The sequence below is a fragment of the Manis javanica genome, chromosome 15, assembly GCF_040802235.1.
Source record: "Manis javanica isolate MJ-LG chromosome 15, MJ_LKY, whole genome shotgun sequence".
In the NCBI taxonomy this organism is placed as follows: domain Eukaryota; kingdom Metazoa; phylum Chordata; class Mammalia; order Pholidota; family Manidae; genus Manis; species Manis javanica.
The window spans coordinates 67,023,106-67,042,940 of NC_133170.1; the positions used below are offsets into that span (position 1 = coordinate 67,023,106).

Genomic DNA, 19,835 nt, shown 5'->3' on the forward strand with positions numbered 1-19,835 from the left:
ATGTTTCAGAATGTCTATTAACTTTATACTCAAAGGATTGTTTAGCTGGACATAAAATTCTGGTTCACAATATCTTTCTCATAGAACTGTAGATCTTGTTCCACTGTTTTCTGAAATTGTATTGCTGTAGAGGATTCTGATTCTCTTCAACCCATCTCTCTGTGCCCCTTAGTTGTATGGTTCTCTCTTTATACTTCAAGGTCAGTAACTTTTTAAGGATGTCTTGGTGTTAATTACACCATCAAATTTTCCTGGGACATAGAATGGCAGTTAAATATGTAGAGTCACGTCTTTTTTCAGGGAATTGTCCATTATACATTTGAATACTTTCTTCCCCAGTTCTATTATTCTAACTTTTCTTCAGGAATCACATCATTTATGTATATTTTGGATTTCTTTTGCTGCCCATGTGTCATTTTGTCTTACTAGTCTTCTCCATTTAATGTTGTGTGATTTCCTCCATCCCACCTACCACATTTCTAGTTGTTTGTGCTCTGCTTTGTCTATTTATTCATTGTTTATCTTTTTTTTAAAATGTGATATATATTTTTTTCTTCCCTATTTTCCCTGTGAGCTTTGCTAACTCACCTTACAGCTTTCATCTCTTTCTGTTGTCAAATAGTTCATTTTTTAACTTTCTGTGTCTAGACAGCAGTGAGAATGAACAATCTACAGCTGTGTGCAACAACGGTGAACATGGTTTTGATCAAAAGAAGCCAGACTTAAAAGAGCACACGTGGTATGACTCCATGTGAAAGTGCTGGTTCTGTGGGTCAAAGACAGTTGGATATTGGCAATTCATAGGCATCAACCTAAAACAAAGTACAAAACAGGCAAAAGGCAGTACAGTGGTTATCTAGTTGAGGAGATGTGACCAAAAGGTAACACCAGGCAAGCTTCTGGGGTTGTTAATTTTCTGTTTCTTAACCTGGGTGCTGGTCGTATAGGTGTGTTCAGTTTGTGAAAATATATCTATACTCACTTGCATTTTTTTTTGTTTGTATGTAATACTGCAATAAAAAGTGAAAAACAAAAGACAGGGAGATGCCTCCTCTCGTGGGGGGCATCACAGCCCTAGGTTTCATCATTCCACTGTGAGGAGGATGGCCATGCCTTTCAGGGGTGACATTTATTTAGGGGCCCAAGGTGGCACATTAGCTCTCAGCATGTTCCTTCTCCCAGTTTGGACGTCGTGGTGTCGGGGGTGTGACGATGCCTCATGTCAGCAGCTGTGGCGACTTCACTCTCTGTCAGTGGCGGTGTTTTCAAGGGAGGGCAATAGGATGGAAATGCTCCTACCCTACCATCTTCAACATCCTGTTGAAGGATAGGTTTCTGAGCTGACTGGTGTGGGTGTAGCTGGAAAGAAACAGACCTGACATTCTTTCTTAACTAAATAAAATGCTGGTGTTTAATAAGACCCTTTCAGTGTGATCTCCTTGGAAGGTGACCCCCAAAGTGGCCAGCATTCAGAGGTCTCTCATGTTCATCTCCTCAGTTCTTCTCCTCTTGCCAGGAGAGTCTTGAGGGGCTGCAGAGGTCTGATGGCTTCCCAGAGGGGAGCCAGGCCGGACATGGGTGACCGCAGGCCTTCTCTGGGGGCTACTTGAAGGATGGTGTTTGCTTCCATGTGGAAATGTGGCTCTGAAGCTTCTGCTTTATGGGCATGCCTTGTCTGGCGGGTGTGTCTTTTCTCTGTCCAGAGAGAGAGAGCACTGCTGGACAGTCCCTTGTTACCTGCCCCTGCCCTACCCTGGGCACCGAGCTTTGTGGGCACTTGGATGGGCTGTCAGCACTGCAGGGAGTGGTCTCACCTCACCCTTGAGCATTGTCTTTCCCCTGTGGCAAGTAGCTGCAGGCTGGCCTCCGTGTAGGATGTAGCATGGCAGTGAAGGGCTCACCAGTGGGAGGCCATGTGGATGGCATGGTGATGTTCCTGCCTCAGGGCCCTTGATTGTACTGTTGCTTCTCCTGGAGCTCATCCTCTTTTCACCTGCCCTGCTGACCCCAGGAAGCCCTGCATGCAGCTCTGCTTCCCACAAAGCCTTTACCAAGTCCATGAATTGGGTGACAAACACCACCCGTGGCGGATGCATTTTTCTAATCACAGTGACACCTACAGTGACTGGGCAGCATCTGGTGCTGTCCCCTCTGTCCATATTGAGATACTGGGACTCAGCAGGCAGAGCCTTCTCCCAGGGACCATGGCTGGTAAAGGCATTGTCAGGTTTTGACCTCAGGTCCCAGAGTCAAGTCCACCCATCACATTTTGTGTCATGCTTAGTGTTCTGACTCCTCTCTCCTGTTCTCAGTCACCAGGCACTTAACTGTAACTCTGTGTGCACCTCTCTCCTTTGTGTCAGGTCTCCCAAAGAGGGTACCTGTCCTTCCCTCCAGGCCACTGGGAGCCCGTGTGGGTGTGAGCTTAGTGCCTCTCTGACCCGGCCTGTGGAAGGATGTGATGCCATCGGGACTCTGTCCCATGGCCTCAGCCTCCAGCCGGACTTCAACACAGACTGGAGGGCCTCCGGGCAGGCGGGCCTCGAGGCGGGCGGGGCCATCCCAGACTCTGCTTTCTCCTCCTGGCTGAGTTCAGGCCACCTTAACACACCTGCCCCAGCTGCGTGCGGGACCCACCTACCTTGAAGGAAGGTTAGGTTTGCACTTGATCACAGCCTCTGGAGGGTTCACACCCTCCCCTGTATGGTAAGTTTGGGGGTTCCTGTTGATCAGGGAAGAGATGGGACCAAGAGGGGCAGTAATGAAATGAAAAGCTCATGGGATGGCACTTAGGTTTCTTGAGAGAGAAAGTCCTTCCCACAAGAACCTTCCAGAGACAGAGATGTGGGACCACCACCCAGGATGGAGGGGAGTCAGACAGGGCTCGTGTGTCTAGGTGACATCACTTAGCAGCGTGGTGGAGAGCCTCTGGGTCACAGAACCCCTCGTTCGGGGTCTTTTCTTGCCCCAGGGCCGTCATATCTGTGGCCAGCAGAAGTTGGGTACAGTCTCATGGGGTATGGAAGTGGTTGTACTCTAATAAGCTAAAAGATGCTATTTGGACTGTGTGTTTAAAGCAATCATGTATGAGAATTTGAATTTGGTGCTGGGGGCTTTGGGTTGATTGGTCCCACCTGCTGTAAAGAAGTAAATAATGTGGGCTCATTTTAGGCTAATAACACCTCTGCCCATTTATCTCTTCCACACACCCCTTCTCCCTAGGTGGTTAATTAAAGCATTTGTTTTAACCCTATGTACTGATTATTGCAAGAATTCCAGTATATTTGGTTTCTCCAATCTCGTTAGCTATTCAGTACTGGGTTAGAACCTGCTTGATGCACAGGCCTCACGGGGCCAGAGTCAGGGAGAGGCTGCCTGCCCGGCCAGGCCTCTCTTACCACTGAGCCGGTGTCCTACCTTCAGTCACCGTAAAACCTCACCGACTGCTGACCCTGGCATAGTCCTTCTAAAACACTAATCGGATTCTGCCACAGCCTGTCTTGGGAACCTTCACTCAGCTTCCAGTTAACAGCACATCCTCCTTCTGGGGGTAACCAAATACCTTTATGGCAGAACCCCCACCTTCTCAGCAGGGGATGATACGGGTTGTTTCCAGACCACTGAGAGTATGCCTCCTTTAAGCCTTTTTTGTTTGCTTTTAAATTTGATTGTTTTCAGTACAAATCTTCATCAGGTATATTCCTTGTCATCTCAGATAGAAGCTACTATGAGTCCATTGTTTGTTTTTCTAAATGGCCTGATAGAGGTATCATCCACATGCTATGCAGCTCACCCATGCAACTTAGTTCTCTCTTCTGTCTCCAAGACCTGGCCCCGCATTGGCTATAGAATAGGTGTCAATAAATAGTTGGATTGAACTGAAACTGCACTTCAGATCACTTTTTTTTGATAACTCAGGATCTTCTGCCAGGAAGCATGTGATGCCTCTGCACCTAGGATATGAGCAGAACTGGTTGCTCCAACACTGAAGGGGCCTAGACTGCTGATTTGTAGACTTTTTGTTTTGTTTTTCATAGTTCGTTTGCCTGACGTCTTACCCATGGCCAACCACTGTCACTTGCTGCTGTTACTGTGCCTGCCTCCAGCTACTCCAGAGTGCTGGGGGGCCTGTAGCAGCAGCTTGTTAGACTGAGTGTAAAACTAGAGTGTGTGTTCCTTCCCCTTAGGGGATGTGACACCCACCCCCCTACTGCACAGCCCTCACTAGTAGGATGGCCTTATTTCCCCATGGCTGATCTGAGTTGGCTCATCTTCTACAGGATTGCTTAACAAACAAGAGAAATGCAGGCTAGGGAGGGGAGGGAGCTCTCTCAAGGTCTTGGCACGGGCACATGGTGGCGTCAAGACCAGGCCCTTCCTCTGTGCTTTTGTGTCCACCAGCCTTTGCAAAAAGTGACTCTTCTGTTTTCTCTTCCTCTCTCAGGGGTCCTTGATGAATTCTGTCATGGTTATTTAAGGAACCTTGCCTAGAAGTCCCAACACGCAGTTCCCCATCAACGGGAAGGCTTGGACTTCAAGATGATCATAAAGGAATATCGGATTCCTCTGCCGATGACTGTGGAGGAGTACCGCATTGCCCAGCTGTACATGATCCAGGTGGGTGGTGGGGTCGGGCAGGCCATGCCGGGCCTGCAACTGGCTCTCAGCGCCCAGGTGTGGCATGGGGTGGTGTCGTGGCCTTCACAGCAGTGTCTTCCCATTAGACTCCTGGTAAACATATGAATTGTGCTGGACTGCTAAGCACAATGCCAGGCACACAGCAGCGTGCTGGGTCTGTTGGGTATTTATGGCATTGGATTGTCTCGCCAGCATTGTGTCCACAGCATTGACAGTACTAACACTGCCTTTCACCCCTGTCATCTCACTGATCCAGGTACTGTCCTCATGTTCAGTCAGCTTGGGCCACTGGAGTAAGATGCCCCAGGCTGGGCTTAAGCCACAGACATTTATTTCTCACAATTCTAGAGGCTGGGAGTCCAAAATAAGGTGCCAGCAGAAGTAGTGTGGCGAGGCCCACCTCCCAGCTTGGAAACGGCCATCTTCTCTCTGAGTTCTCATGTGGGGGAAAGGGCAGGGAGCTCCCTGGAGTCTCTTTGATAAGGGCACTAATCCTAGCATGAGGCTCTCCCCTCATGACCTCATCGTGTCCCAAAAGCCCGACCTAACACCATCACACTGGAGGTGAGGGCTTCCACCTCTGAGTCTGGGGGGACACAGACATTCAGGCCACAACATCTATATGACAAAGAGGAAGGCAGGGGGCCCAGAGAAGATGGCCCATGACAACTTGTCCGGGAACACGGAGCCTGTCTCCCCCCTCCCAAGCCCACACTGCTCACTGCACCAGGCTGCCTATGAGACGGTTGTGTCAGCTGTGCGGCTGACTTACAGTCACAAAGGAGTTCGAGGGTGACAAGTTCCTGTGACGAGCTAGAGAATACCAACCACCCCACCCCAGACATCACTGGCCTCCCTACTCAGGGCCTGACTCACCTGGATCACAGCCTCAGGATCCCCAGGATCTGGTTGCTTGTGGCCCAGATGTGGCCACAGCTCCTACCCACTGGGAGCCTGGCTAGGGGCGTGCTCCTCAGAGTCCCCGTCAGCTCTCTTGCTAGCCTCTTGTTCATCCTCGGTGCTCCACCCCTTTGCCTGGCCTGGCAACCTTCCTCCCGGTTGGGGGTCTGATTTTGAACCTGCTCTTGGCCTGGCTGGGGCTCTTCTGGGCATATGGATGCCTCGGGGAAGCCTCTGCCATGCAGACCCTGATCATGGCATCATACGGGGTCATCAGTGCAGGGAGAGTGCCAGCTGGCAGGGCTTCCACATCTACCCCGGGTTTGCTTAGTGGGCACTCACATTCTGCCCAGGCCGGAGATTTAATTACAAGCTCCCTGCAGAGCCCAGGACCCCGGCTCCCTTCTGGGAGGAGCTCATCGAAGCTACCTGAGTTGGACCAGCCCCCAGCTTGGGGAGCTTGGCTAGGAAGAGATTGGAAAGTAAATTTGGCCTCTCCGGGGGGCTGTTTGCTCCAGGCTGCTTCAGAAGTGCCACTCAAGTCCCTCTTGAACCATTTACCCCATAAGTATTCCTGGAGAGCAGGGAGAGAAGAAGAGCCTTACCCTCAGCCCCCAGCTCCGCGCACTCTGGAGATCGCCCAGCCTGCTCACGGACCAGGCTGGTTTGCTGAAGCTGCTGATCCTGTGATTTCTTAACTCCCACCCAAGGCAGGGGAGCCCCTCAGCCCCTCCTAGCCTACTGGGGTTGGGTAGGGGGGTGGACATGGACATCCTCCTCAACCCCACTCACTGTCCCACTTTTTCTGTCCCTTCTCTAGCCTGGGCTTCCTGGCAGGTCAGGCAACCTACCCCACCCTCGGAGACTCCACGTGGCCCTGGCGCCTCTGACCTGCATATCCTCTTCCCACCAAGCTGCCTCACATCCCGGATGTGTTTGTTTCCTAGGGCTCTCATAACAAAACACCACAAACTAGGTGTCTTAGAGCAACAGAAATGTGTTCTTTCACAGCTGTGAAGTCTGAAGCCAAGGTGTCTGCAGGGCTGTGCCCCCTCTGAAAGTCCTAAGGGAGGCTGTTGATTGCCTTTCCTGCTTCTGGTGGGATCCTTGGTGTCCACTGGCTTGTGGCCCCCTCACTCCCATCCCTGCTTCCATCTTCACATGGCTATCTTCCCTTCGTATGTGTCTGTGTCTCTGTTTTTCTTTTCTTGTAAGAACAATGGTCATTGGATTTAGGGCCCACCCTAATCCAGTATGACCTCATCATAAATTATATCTGCAAAGGCCCTATTTCCAAATAAGGTCACATTCTGAAGTTCCGAGTGGACATGAATTTGGAGGACCCTTCCACCCACTACACCAGGGTTCAGGCACGTAGGTAGCCCTGTCTCTATGTATTTTTGGAAACTGAGACCAGAGAGAAGTGACTAGTCTAGGATGAGAGGAAGTTGTTCAGAAAGTTGGAACTAGAATCCAATTATTTGCTCAATAAGCAAAGGAGTTTTCTCTGAAGAGCTCATGCTGTGGGCTAAGCAGGCCGCAATCAAACAGGTTTAAGGTCAGGTGCCAGCTCTGCCATTTAGTCTGTAAGTTGGAGACAACGGTCCTACTTACACCTTTCTCGAGGGGTTGTTGCAATAACTAAAGGAGAAAGTATCCGCAAAGCACTTAGCATAACTGCTAATGAATGAAGCTTCTGTCAGAGGCAGGAGCTTAGAAGGCATCCAGGAAGTGGTCACTGCTTTCCCTACAGGATCTGGGCTGCGTTCCAGGACCCCCTTTAGAGAGCGAGAGATGGCATATCCCTGCTCTGACCCCATCTGTGGTCTCAACCAGGGTCTTTTTTTTTTTTTTTTTTAGCTGAAGAGGAATCAGTTGCTCTGTGCCATGGAGATATAACACATCTTTGTGCCCTAGAGAGGTTGTGTCCCAGGGGTGAGGCTGGGCTGTTGGGAGTACCGGTATGTGCGTGCACAGTTGTGTACACTCAGGGGCATGTGTGTGCATGCATGCACCTGCTGTCCAGGAAGCTGACCAAAGAAGGCCTTGGTGATGCTATCACATCACATGGAAACAGATTCTTCCATGGGCTTAAAGTCACCAGCACCTTGACCATGAGGTTTTCTGCATAATCAGAAACCTGACCTTTTGGACATTGGGAAGGACATTCATGGCAGAAAGATACTTAAAGGGGACCTAGGCATCATTTCTCTCAGGCACTGCTACCGAGGTCCCTTCCCACTTCCCACACTTGGGTCTCTGAACTCTTAAGAAGTGTGAAAGGCAGAACTGGTTTTGTTTGTTTTAGATCAGCTTTATAGAGATGTAAGTCCCACACCGCACAATTCACACATCTGAAGTATACAGTTTAGTGGATTCAGCATACTCACAGAGTTGTGAAACCATCACCACAGTTCTATGGCATTTTCATCAGCCCAGGAAGAAGTCACTCTCCATTTCCTTCCCATCCAAGGGTAACCAATAATCTACTTTCTGTCTCTGTGGATTTACCCATTCTGGACATTTCATATAAATGGAATTACACAATGCATGGCCTTTGGTGTCTGGCTTCTTTCACTCAGCATCATGTTTTAAGATTCATCCGTGTTGTAGTATGTGTCAGTGTTCTGTTCTTTTTTATGACTGAATCATATTCCATTTTCTGGTATAATTTTTTTAACCATTTTTCAGATCATGGACATTTGGCTTTTTCTACTTTTGGCTATTGTGGATAATGCTGTGAACATTTGTGTACAGGTTTCTGTGTTGATATATGTTTTCATTTTCTTTTCCTTAATTGAAATATAGTTGATATACAGTCTTATATTAGTTTTACATATACAACACAGTGGTCCACCAGTTACCCACATTATTAAATCCTCACCCCAACTAGTGCAGTTACTATCTGTCAACATAGGAAGATGTTACAGAATCATGGCTATATTCTCCATGCTGCACTGCCATCCCCATGACCAACTTATATTATGATTGAGAATTTTTGTGCCCCTTTATCCCCCTCACCCTTCCTACTCACCCACCCCTCTTTTCATTTTCTTAAATATGTACCTAGGCATGGAATTGCTGGGTCATATGGTAACTCTGTGTTCAACTTTTTGAAGAACTGCCAAACTTGTTTCCCACAGGGACTGCACTACTATACATTCCCACCAGGAGGGTTGGCGGGGTCTGTTTATCCACAGCCTCACCAGTACTTGCTATTGTCTCTTTTTTTTGCCATCCTAGTGGATGCGAAGTGGTATCTCCTTGTAGTTCTCAGTTTTTATTTCCCTAATGATTGGTCATGTAGAGCTTCTTTTCATGTGTTCATTGGCCATTTGTATATCTTCTTTGGAGAAATGTCTATTCAAATCCTTTTCCCAGTTTGAATTTGGGTTATTACTTTGTTGTTGAGTTGTAAGGGCTCTTTATATATGTTAGATACAAGTCTCTTATCAGATCTGTTATTTATAAAAATGTTCTCACCTTCTGTGAGTTATTCTATTTGTCTTACCATAGTATGTTTTGATGCACAAAAGGTTTTGAAATTTTGTCCAATTTATCTATTTTTTCTTTGATTACCATCCAAACTGGTGTCATATTTAAGAAATCATCATTAAATCCAAGATCATTAAAATTTACTCCTATGTTTTTTTCAAAGAGTTTTATAGTTTAAACTCTTATATTTAGGTATTTGATCCATTTTGAGTCAATCTTTATGTATGGTGTGAGGTAGGGATCCAACTTCATTCTTCTGTAAGCAGATGTCCGTGGGTCCCAGCAGCATTTGTTGAATGTTCTCTTCCCTACTGAATGGCCTTGGCACCCTTTATGAAATCAATATACATGCATACCTCAGAGATATTGCAGATTCGACTCCAGACCATCACAAAAAAGAGAATATTGCAATAAAGTGAGTCAAAAGAATTTCTTGGTTTCCCAGTGCATGTAAAATTTATGCTTTTACAGCAGCAGACTCACAGACACCAAGAAGGGACTAGCAGTTACCAAAGGGGAGGGGTGAGGGAGGGTGAGTGGGGAGGGAGGGAGAAGGGGATTGAGAGGAATTATGATTGTCACACATGGCAGGGGTCACAGGGAAGACAGTGCAGTACAAAGAAGGGAATTAAGGGGCATTATGATTAGCACATATAATGTGGGGGGGTTACGGGGAAGAGAGTATAACACAGAGAAGACAAGTAGTGACTATAGCATCTTCCTGTGCTGATTGGCAGTGACTGCAATGGGGTGTGTGGGGGAACTCGATAATATGGGTGAATGTAGTAACCACAGTGTTGCTCATGTGAAACCTGCATAAGATTGTATATCAATGATACCTTAATTAAAAAAGTTATTTTTCATACTATAGTGTATACACTATACTATAGTCTATTAATTGTGAAATAGCATGTCTTAAAAAAACCCTGTATATACATTAATTAAAAAATGCTTTATTGCTAAAAAATTATAACCATCATCTGAGCTTTCAGCAAGTCATAATCACTGATCACAGATCATCATAACAAATATAATAATAATGAAATACTTTAAATATTGTGAGAATTACCAAAATGTGACACAGAGACATGAAATGAGCAATTGCTATTGGAAAAATGGCATCAATAGTCTTGCTTAATACAGGGTTGACACAATCTTCAATTTGTAAAAAAATAATATCTGTGAAATGCAATAAAGCAAGTGCAATAAAACCAGGTATACCTTGTATATAATATGTAGGTATATGGGTTTATTTCTAGATTTCCTTACTCTATTCCTTAGATTTGTCTGTCCTATGATAGTACTACACTGTTTGGATTACCGTAGTTTTATAGTAAGTTTCTATATAGGAAAGTATGAGTGTCCCAACTTCGTTTTGTTTTCAAGATTGGTTTAGGTATTTGAAATCTTTTCCAATTCCATATGAATTTCAGGATCCGTTTTTCCATTTCTATCAAAAAGGCCATTAGAGTTTTGATAGGGACTACACTAGAGCTATAGATTTCTTTGGGGAATATTGACACCTTAACATTATTTAATCTCCCAGTTCATGAACACAAATGTCTTTCCATTTATTTAGGCCTTTAATTTCTTTCAGCAATGTCTTTTAGTTTCAGTGTACAAGTCTTTCACTGCTTTGGTTAACTTTATTCATAGGTATTTTATTCTTTTGTATGCTATTATAAATGGAAATGATTCTTCATTTCATTTTTGCATTGTTTGGTTTTGTGTGTTGATTTTATATCATGAAAGTTTGCTGAATGCATCTATATGTTTAACAGGTTTTGGGGGGGTTCTTTAGGATTTTCCATAAATAAGATTATGTCATTGGAGAATTGAGATACTTTTATTTCTTCCTTTCCAATTTAGATGCCACCACTTACTGTCTCTTTTTCTTGCCTAATTTCTCTGGCTAGACCCTCCTGTACAATGTTGAATAGAAGCAAGAAAGCTCATTGTGTTCTTGACCACAGGAACACTTGCAGTCTGGGAACAGATGAGTTAGAATGGAGGAGTTTGCTCACGCAGTGCTGGGCTTGGAGGGAAAGCATTTCTGTTCAGCCTCCTGTAGGAGTGCAGGGGCACTCAGAGCCTGGGTCTGAATTTGGGGGTCCTGGAGTGACACTGGAGGAGCCAGTCTGGTTGGCCAAAGCCCCTCCTCCTTTCAGCGGCCCCAGGCCTGGCCTCCCGAGGCCCCTTCTGTAGACCACTGTGGCCACCTCACAGTGCAGGGGCCTTTGTCCCCACAGAAGAAGAGCCGGAACGAGACGTGTGGCGAAGGCAGTGGTGTGGAGATTTTGGAGAACCGACCGTACACGGATGGACCTGGTGGCTCTGGGCAGTACACTCACAAGGTGTACCACGTGGGCATGCACATCCCCAGCTGGTTCCGGTCCATCCTGCCCAAGGCAGCCCTGCGGGTGGTGGAGGAGTCCTGGAATGCCTACCCCTACACCCGAACCAGGTGAGCTATCCACCAGGAAGCAGCCCCGTGGCATAGATCCTGGGGGCAGCCCTCCAGGCAGGCTCAACCCCATACCCCAAAGAGCCCGGGCTCCTGGGAAGCTGAGCCCCAGTTCCATGGGGCCTCTGTCCTTAGGGAACAGGCTGGAGAGGGAAGGGCGTGCCCCTGGATGCCTCCCAGCCTGCCCAGGGGAGGAGGCCAGGAGGTGTGAGTCAAGCGAGGGCTGTCTGAGATCCCTTTGCCATCTGGGGGGGGCTCTCAGTACCATCCATCTGAGAATGCAGGACAGTCTGCTGACGGGGAAGAAACACCGACCAAGGCTGGACTAGACAGCCCAGAGACCCCTGCGCCCCGAGACCTCAGCTGCCGTGGCGATGCTTTATTACAGTCCACTTCTAGCAGGGCTTTCTTGGGATCCTCAGGTCGGGGGGTTCTTCTTGAGATAGCACTGCTGGCTTAGAACGGATAGGGGCTGCTCCCAGCTGGCCACCCAGCTGCTCTGCAGGTACGGTCCCCACAAGTCTCCAGGGGCTTCCTTCCCACACTCGGTGAGGGCCTGGAACCTGCCAGAGGGTCCACTGGGGTATTCCTCTTCCAACAGCCTTTCCTCCTCTAAGCTCATCTCCAGCTGAAAGAGGGGCACTGCCACGGTGGCATGCTGCGGTGTGCAAGTGCGTGCCTGCATCAGCATCGCACCTTATGCAGGGGGGCGATGGATGTAGGACTCTGACAGCTTCCTACAGCATCGCTCTCTTCCCCCTTAGTCCACCTGCCTGGCCTGGGCTGTTCTTGGGGCAAGGTGAGGTCCAGGAGGTTCTTGGGACAGACACGTCCCACCCTTCTGCTCCCACCTTGGCCCCACATGGGGCCCTTCGTTCCTGTCCAGCAGGGTCCAGCCAGCCCTGGCCCAGCCATCCCATGCCTGCCCCCTCCAAGTGAGGGTCCTGATGGATGCTTTCCTTCCCCAACAGGTTCACTTGCCCTTTCGTGGAGAAATTCTCCATCGACATCGAAACCTTTTATAAAACTGATGCTGGAGAAAACCCCAACGTGTTCAGCCTGTCTCCGGTTGAAAAGAACCAGATGACAATCGGTACTTGTCCTCTCCTGGGAAGGTAGTCCTGCAGGACCGTGTTCTGATTTCCCTGCCCATGGGCCCTATGTCTGCCCTTTGTCTCCAGATGGGCCCCTATCCTGAGTGGGGAGGTCAGAGTGGGAGCAAGTGTCAGGGGCACTAGTGGGGAGGCAGGACAGGCCATCTCAGCCCCATTTTCCCAGTGTGCACACCGAGGCTCAGTGTCTTTCCCACCCTGCACCCCTTCCCTTCTTCCCTTTGAGGGGTCCTTATCCCCAGAAATGCCCATGTGTGCTCAGGGAGCATCTCAGGCTGACAGCATGCCTGAGTGCAGTGGGCCCGGGGACTGTGGCACACCCCCTTGATGGTGGATGGTCTTTACTCCTGTCCCCCAAACCTGACTATGCCATGCAGGAAATGGGCCCCACTTGTTAAATCTTAATCTTTTTCAAGAGTGGCCAGAAATCAAGATTTTCATATGAAATCCCCAATTCCTAAATATTGGAAACAAATGAAAAATCTTTGTAAATAAACTTACGTTGGCTAAGCAAACCACATCTGTGGGCCAACTGCAGCTCAGCGGCCACCAGTTTGCAGCCTCTGGTTTCCAGGCCCAAGGAAGCCAGCCACTGGGGGTGGTTCAGCAAGATGCATGGCTGGCGCTGGGGAGGTGGCAGCCGGCACCCCAGGAGCAAACTCCCAGGCAGCCTCTGATGGGCATGGAGGGCTTTTCCCTGAGACCCGGCCCCACCCCATCCCTTTCCCACCTGCTGGAGTTCGTAGGCCCCACTGGGATTTGGGAGCTGTAAGAGTTTGCTAAGGTACCCAGAAGAAAGTACCACATACTGGGTGGTTTAAACACAGAACTTTATTTTCTCACAGTTCCTGAGCCCAGCAGTCCAATATCGAGGTGCTGGCAGGGACAGCTCCTTCAGCGGCCAGTGAGGAAGAGCCTGGTTCAGGCCCCTCCTCTCGCTTCTAGTGGCTGCTGGCCGTCCTTGGTGTTCCTTTGCTTGTAAACCCATCACTCCAACCTCAGCCTTCATTTTCACATGGCGCCTCCCTGTGTGCCTGCCTGTGTCCACGTTTCCCCTTTTTATAAGCACACCAGTCCTAGTGGAGTAGGGCCCACCCTAATGGCCTCATTTTAATTTGATTACTTCTGTAAAGGGCCTTTCTCCAAATAAGGTCACATCCTGAGGTCCTGAAGTCGAGGACTCCAGCATAGGAATTTGGGGGGAACACAATCTCCCCATAACAGGAGGGAAGGACCGAGCACAACGCAGGCTCTCTGGCTGCCCTGGTCCAACCAGCCTCAGGCCCCACCTGAGTTCCGCAGGCTCCCTCCAGAGGTTCCTGCCATGGTTTCTCTGATGTTACTCTCCCATATCCCGCCTTCTCCTTGGTGGCCTCTGCTGGCTGAAAGTGTGGCCTCCCCTGGGAAGGATGTCCATCCTTCCTCACATACCACTTCCCTCGGGTAGCTCTTGACCCCTCACTGGTTTCAGTGGTGCAGGCATCTGTGTCTGCAAACCACAGCCCAGATGCAGTGCAGACCAGTGTGCAGGGGAGAGGAGACAGCCAGGGTCTGGCCAGGCAGAGCCCTCCCATGGGCTCCTGTCCCCATGTATCCAAAAGAAGGGCTCTCTGAGCCATAAACCTTTTCCTACCAAGTGTGTACCCAGCCCTGTCTAGCAACCAATGCCTTGGGGAACGAGCACAGCAGGGTTTTGACTTTGAGCAGGCATGTGACAAGATAGCATGACCCACATCCTTCCAAGTCGCTGCCACTCCTCTTGTTACCTACCTGCCAGGTCCCACCACCTCCTCCCTCCCGGCCCTTCAAACGGCTCTCAGCTTCCCCGCCTCTGATCTGCTAGGAGGGGTTCCCTAGCAGCCCAGCCTGCCTTAAAACAGATAGTGTCTCTTCCCCCCTCCCGGTACCATCCAGACCTCTTAGCCTGGTGAGAAATGGCCAATGTGTCCAGCTGCATCCCTGTCACCTCCCCCCATACAACCTGGTGGCTCCCCAAAGTCCCCTTCCTCTTGATCAAGCACCAGTGCTGCTGGGACATTCTCGGCCTCCCTGTCTTACTCCTGTGGCTGAAAACACCACCTTTTCTGGGAGGCTTTTCTGGGCCTTCTGGTCTATCCACCCGCACCCTACCCCATTCTACCTCCGCTGTGGCAATGCATCCTTCAGCTTACATAGTCCATCACCTTATTTATCTGCTCTGGTGGAGGGTGGGCAGGGAAAAGGTGCACATGAAACATGGGGTTTGCTGAAATGATTTGAAAAGGCAGCCAGGAAAGATGTGTTCAGGGAGCTTAAGGTCAGAGTGGCCCAGAGCAGTTTCCTCATCCTTGGGTTGGGCCTAGTCATGCCACAGGGCACCATAAGGACTTGGGGGTGGCAGGGATGTGGAGAGGGGACTGCACATGTCAGGGAAGAGTGGCTATGCGGGGTCTCCCTGCAGACCTCATCGACATAGTCAAGGACCCTGTGCCCCCCAATGAGTATAAGACAGAAGAGGATCCCAAGCTGTTCCACTCAACCAAGACGCAGCGGGGGCCCCTGTCTGACAACTGGATCGAAGAACACAAACAGCAGGCTTTCCCCATCATGTGCGCCTACAAGCTCTGCAAGGTGGAGTTCCGCTACTGGGGCATGCAGTCCAAGATCGAGAGGTTCATCCACGACACGGGTGAGCTAGGCTGGCCCCCACCCTGTCTGCATCCCCACCTCCCTCTCTCTGCAGTTGCCTGTGATTATGTTTCTGTCTTACTCCTGAAAGCTGACCCCATAGCCCATGCACAGCTTCCTGCCTGGTTTATCTTGACCACCCATGAGCACTGCACAAGCACCACAGACAAGAGGGCATTGTCCTCTTAAGAAGTTCTGCACCCTGTCCCTGACTGGTTTGTGTTGGTAGCATGGAGTGCCCACCCCCCGAGGGGAATGGCCCCAGGGGATAGCTCCTTGCCTCACCGGAGGCTCTCAGCACCTGGGGGTCCAGACCCCAGGCCCTGCCCCCAGTGCTGCCTCTCCCACTCAGCTGGATACTACAGGGGCAGAGCATCTTACGCATCAAAGTGTCCTCACCCAACACCGGCCGGGCCTGGAGCAGGTGCCCAGGGAACAGGTGGACCAGCAGATGTCCTGGGCCTCCTCCTAGCTAGAGCTGCCCTGGGCTTCTCCTACCCCTAGTGCCCTCAGTTTCCTACCTGTCCCCTAGGTCATGGCATGAGGTCAGTGCCAAGGGCCTGGTCCCAGCCCAAGGCTCATGATCCAGAGGCAGCACCCAGGCAGACACCTTTTGACTCCAAGAGCAAGGGTGACTTAACTTAGATGTGAACAGAGCCATACTCCTGATGATATGCTTGACACACATCATACCAGCTCACAGTGACCCATGAGGGTGGCCACTGTTGCCCCGTTGGTAGAGGAGGAAGCAGAGACCCAGTGCCAGGTCCCATCCCAGCCACCCTTGATCTGAGCCAGCATTCTCACAACAGCCTGCCACTCCCTGTGGGAGCTCTCTGACCCTGAGGGAGGCATGCCTAAGGCCGTAGTCTGGGGTTCAGGGGGACACCAACGTCCCAGCTGAAGGAGAGCACCCTCCCAGGGTGAAGGGAATGTTGCCCGAGGCCGGCCTTTAGGAATGAAAGGATTTTGAAAGGACTGCCAGAGAGGCAGAGGCCCGAGCAAAGCTGGGAATGGGACTCAAGGGAGAGCCAGGAAGAAGGGTCGCCAGGGAGCAGCTTGGGGATGTGAAAGCCGCTCAGCCTTCTCTAGGAAACTGGAGGGTGTGCTTCCTGAGACCCAGTGACGTCCCTCCCGGGTTGCCCCCTGGAGAAACACCCTTGCACATTCCAGAACATTCAGAGCAGCAGGTTTGTAAACACAAAATGGACCAACAATGAAAGCCAAAGGCCCATTGGCAGGAAAAGGAATAAATAAAATGTGGTATTTCAAACAAATAAATACCACACAGCAACAAACCTGAAACTCACCCAAAAAGCAAGTGCCAGAAAAATACATGCAATGTAACACATACATGTTAATGTCAAAAACATGCAAACCAACCCAACATATTGTATAGAAGAACACGTCTGTGTGCTAAAACCAGAAAGAAAAGCAAACAATAAACACAAAATTCAGGACGGACCCTTGTGAGGCAAAAAGTTGTGTCTGGGAGGGTGGTCCTGGTCATGTCTGCTCCCTCCCCAGATGGTGTGGATGGGGATGATTTATTTATTCTTAATAGTTCCTTAACCAGCTTTGTGGAGACTAATTGTATACACCATACACTTCACCTGTTGTAAAAGGGCAGTTCTGTTAAGTTTTGTATATTCAGAGTCATGCACACAGTTCTAGAACATTCCATTACCCCAGTCTGGTTCATGTCCACAGTCACCCACACACCCACCTCCAGACCAAGGCAACCCCCATCTGCTTTCCTTCTCTATAGTTCTTCTTTTACTGTTTATACCTTAGGAACGTGATCCAATTTTACACATATGATATATTCTTACATATCTTATTTTATCTTCTTTTATATGTATATATATATGTTTTGTTTTTTTAAAAAAGGACCAACCCACTTCAAACTTGAAACTGATTTTCCATGGGAAATTCTACTAGAAAACTAGACACTGAGACCAGAGATGATCAGGAAGTCTTCCTCTGCCTCCCCCTGGGGCAGGGACCCTCCCCCAGAATTCACTGCGGCTTCTGAGCAGACACATTCCCTTGGGAGGTCCTTTGGCTCCTTATACACCTACTGTGAGCTGTGAGGCCATCTGTGAGCTGGAGCCCTCACCTACAGATGGAGGAACCAGAGCAGCGGGAAGCAGGGATTTGCTCAAGGCCACACAGTGGGTGCGGGTCAGATTCTGACCAGCAGTGTTGGGGCCCCTCCCAGCTGGACTAACACTGCCTCTCTGCTCCCACCCTGGGTGGTGCAGGCCTCCGGAAGGTGATGGTGAGGGCCCATCGGCAGGCCTGGTGCTGGCAGGATGAGTGGTTTGGGCTGAGCATGGAGAACATCCGGGAGCTGGAGAAGGAGGCACAGCTCATGCTGTCCCGCAAGATGGCCCAGTTCAGCGAAGATGACGACGAGGCCTCAGAGCTGGACAAGGGCAAAGCCACCCAGGACCAGGCCCCCGGCGAGCCCCCCCAGCCCAGCAGCAGTGGCGGGGAGCCCCTGACTGGCCGGGGCCTGAAGAAGCAGTGGTCCACGTCCTCCAAGTCTTCACGGTCATCCAAGCGGGGAGGTGAGCCAGGCAGGTGTGGTCCCTCCTCTGTCCAAAGGGGTCCCCTGCCTGTATTTGTCCACCCCAGTGACAGCCCTCACCTCCTCCCGAAGAAAAGCGGGCTGCTGCTTTTGGACCATGTGGGCCACACCCTTAGGGAGTCACACCCACTCTCCTGCTCGCAGCCCTTAGCTGCAGTGAGGCCGCCCAGGGTGCCGCCTCCCACAGCAGGCCCTCCCAGACGTGCCTCCACAGCCCAAGTAGGAAAGACAGGCTGCCCGTGCGGGAACCCACTCCCAGCCTTTGTGCAGCCCAGTCGGCTGCAGCTCTGTGCGGCTGGATGAACTCCAAGCAGCACACACAGGAGGGGTCTCTGCTCCTGAGCCAGGAGTTGGGCTGAAAGAGCCCGAAAGAGTTAAGATCCTGAGAAAAGCCTTTCTCGGGGAACTTTTGTGAAAGTGCTGTGGCTATTTAAAACCAGGTAAAGCCACAAGTCCCCTCTGCAAATCCAGCTTATCTGGGATCCATGGAAATACATACATTCATACCTTTATTTTGCTCACTTCCCACCACTGCCCTCTGGTCCTTTCTGCTGGCTTTGCCACAGGGGAGTTTACAGAGCTCCTCCAGGGCAGACCCAGGCCTTTGTGACTGCACGTCCTGCCTGGGACATGACTTCATTGTCATGACCCAACCGGGTGGGCTGGGAGGGGACCATCTTAAAAGTTCCAGGGGCTTCTGCTGAGATGAGGCCTGGCCACTCCACCACTCATCACTTGCACTTCATCCTCCTCCAGGGGCCCTGCTCCTACATCCTTAACCTGCCTGCCTTCTGCTGGATCAGCAGGACTCTGGGCCCTGCCCCTTGGCGCAGGACAGCTGGGTGGTCAGTCAGTCTGGGGTTTTGCCTTCCAGCAAGTCCCTCCCGCCACAGCATCTCCGAGTGGAGGATGCAGAGTATCGCCCGGGACTCAGATGAGAGCTCGGATGATGAGTTCTTCGATGCTCACGGTAGGCGCGCTACTGGGGCTTCTGGGGACCCTTCCCAAGAGAGCTAAGGGAGAGGTTTAAGGGTTAGGTTGGGAAGATTAAAGTGGCAATTATCTATGGAAAGCTCTGGGTGAACAGCAGGGCGTGGTGGCTGGGGGCACAGGATGAGAGAAGTCACCAGGAATCTGGGGTCCCAGGCTTACCGTATGCATGTGCACTGGGCCTGGCAGGTGGGGACTATTCTCTCAACTCCCCTAAAAATGGATTTACAATCAGACAGGGACTTCCTTGCCTGTGAATTTATTTCCATAACAAACTTTACAAAAGCCTACATTTTATAATTTTATAATTTTTTTGTAATTACCTTATTTTTTTGTTGGTTAAATTAATACACACCTAACATAGAAACTTCAGAAAATGCAAACAAGCAGAAAATGTGTGAAGTGCCCATTTTCTCACTAATCCCAACATGAGCATAATGAGCATACAGCCTGATGAGTCACCCGTCTATGCTGGGAAGACGCAAGTACAAAATAGTTGCTTCCTTTGCACCTTGGCCTTTCCTCCCAAAGAAGCAGAGGGGCCAGCAGACAGGTCCGGGGAGATGGGTTTCCAGTTTGTAGTTTACAAGGCAGGACATAGGCTCAGAAAGGGACAGAGACTCGCTGACAGCACTCAGTAGGGCAGAGGCAGGGCTAGAGCCCTCTCATGACAACACCAAGGCTTGGAGAAGGCAGAAGAGCCACCTAATTATGGCATCTTAGTTAACTAGCTGACCCTCAAGGGAAAGAACTTGGTAGTCAAGTGTCCAAGCAAAAGGGAGGTACCTGGTTTGGCCCTGGGTTGGGGACCTGGAACAGGGACCTGAGCCAGCCTCTGCACCTGGGGCCTCCCTGAGGGTGGGGAGGGATCTTTTGGGCATCCCACAAACCCCCCTGCCCCCAACCAGGCCAAGAGGCTGAGCCCCTCCTGGCTCTTTGTCCCTGATATGAGGAAAATACACATCTGTAAATACAC

General features: G+C 50.1%; 1 protein-coding gene across 23 annotated transcripts in view; it reads left to right on the forward strand.

The window, feature by feature from the left end:
* Nucleotides 1–19,835, forward strand: part of PITPNM2 (phosphatidylinositol transfer protein membrane associated 2) — a 129,877-nt gene that overhangs the window by 93,256 nt on the left and 16,786 nt on the right. For all 23 annotated transcript variants that reach the window (XR_012125453.1, XR_012125452.1, XR_005060226.2 and 20 more), the window contains exons 2-7: nucleotides 4,445–4,617; nucleotides 11,283–11,497; nucleotides 12,469–12,590; nucleotides 15,050–15,277; nucleotides 17,541–17,849; nucleotides 18,744–18,839. Coding sequence is in view for 19 of the 23 variants with exons in the window: in XM_037014221.2 (XP_036870116.1) it covers nucleotides 4,540–4,617; nucleotides 11,283–11,497; nucleotides 12,469–12,590; nucleotides 15,050–15,277; nucleotides 17,541–17,849; nucleotides 18,744–18,839 (1,048 nt within the window). In the remaining 4 variants the exon portion in view is untranslated. The remainder of the gene's footprint in view (nucleotides 1–4,444; nucleotides 4,618–11,282; nucleotides 11,498–12,468; nucleotides 12,591–15,049; nucleotides 15,278–17,540; nucleotides 17,850–18,743; nucleotides 18,840–19,835) is intronic.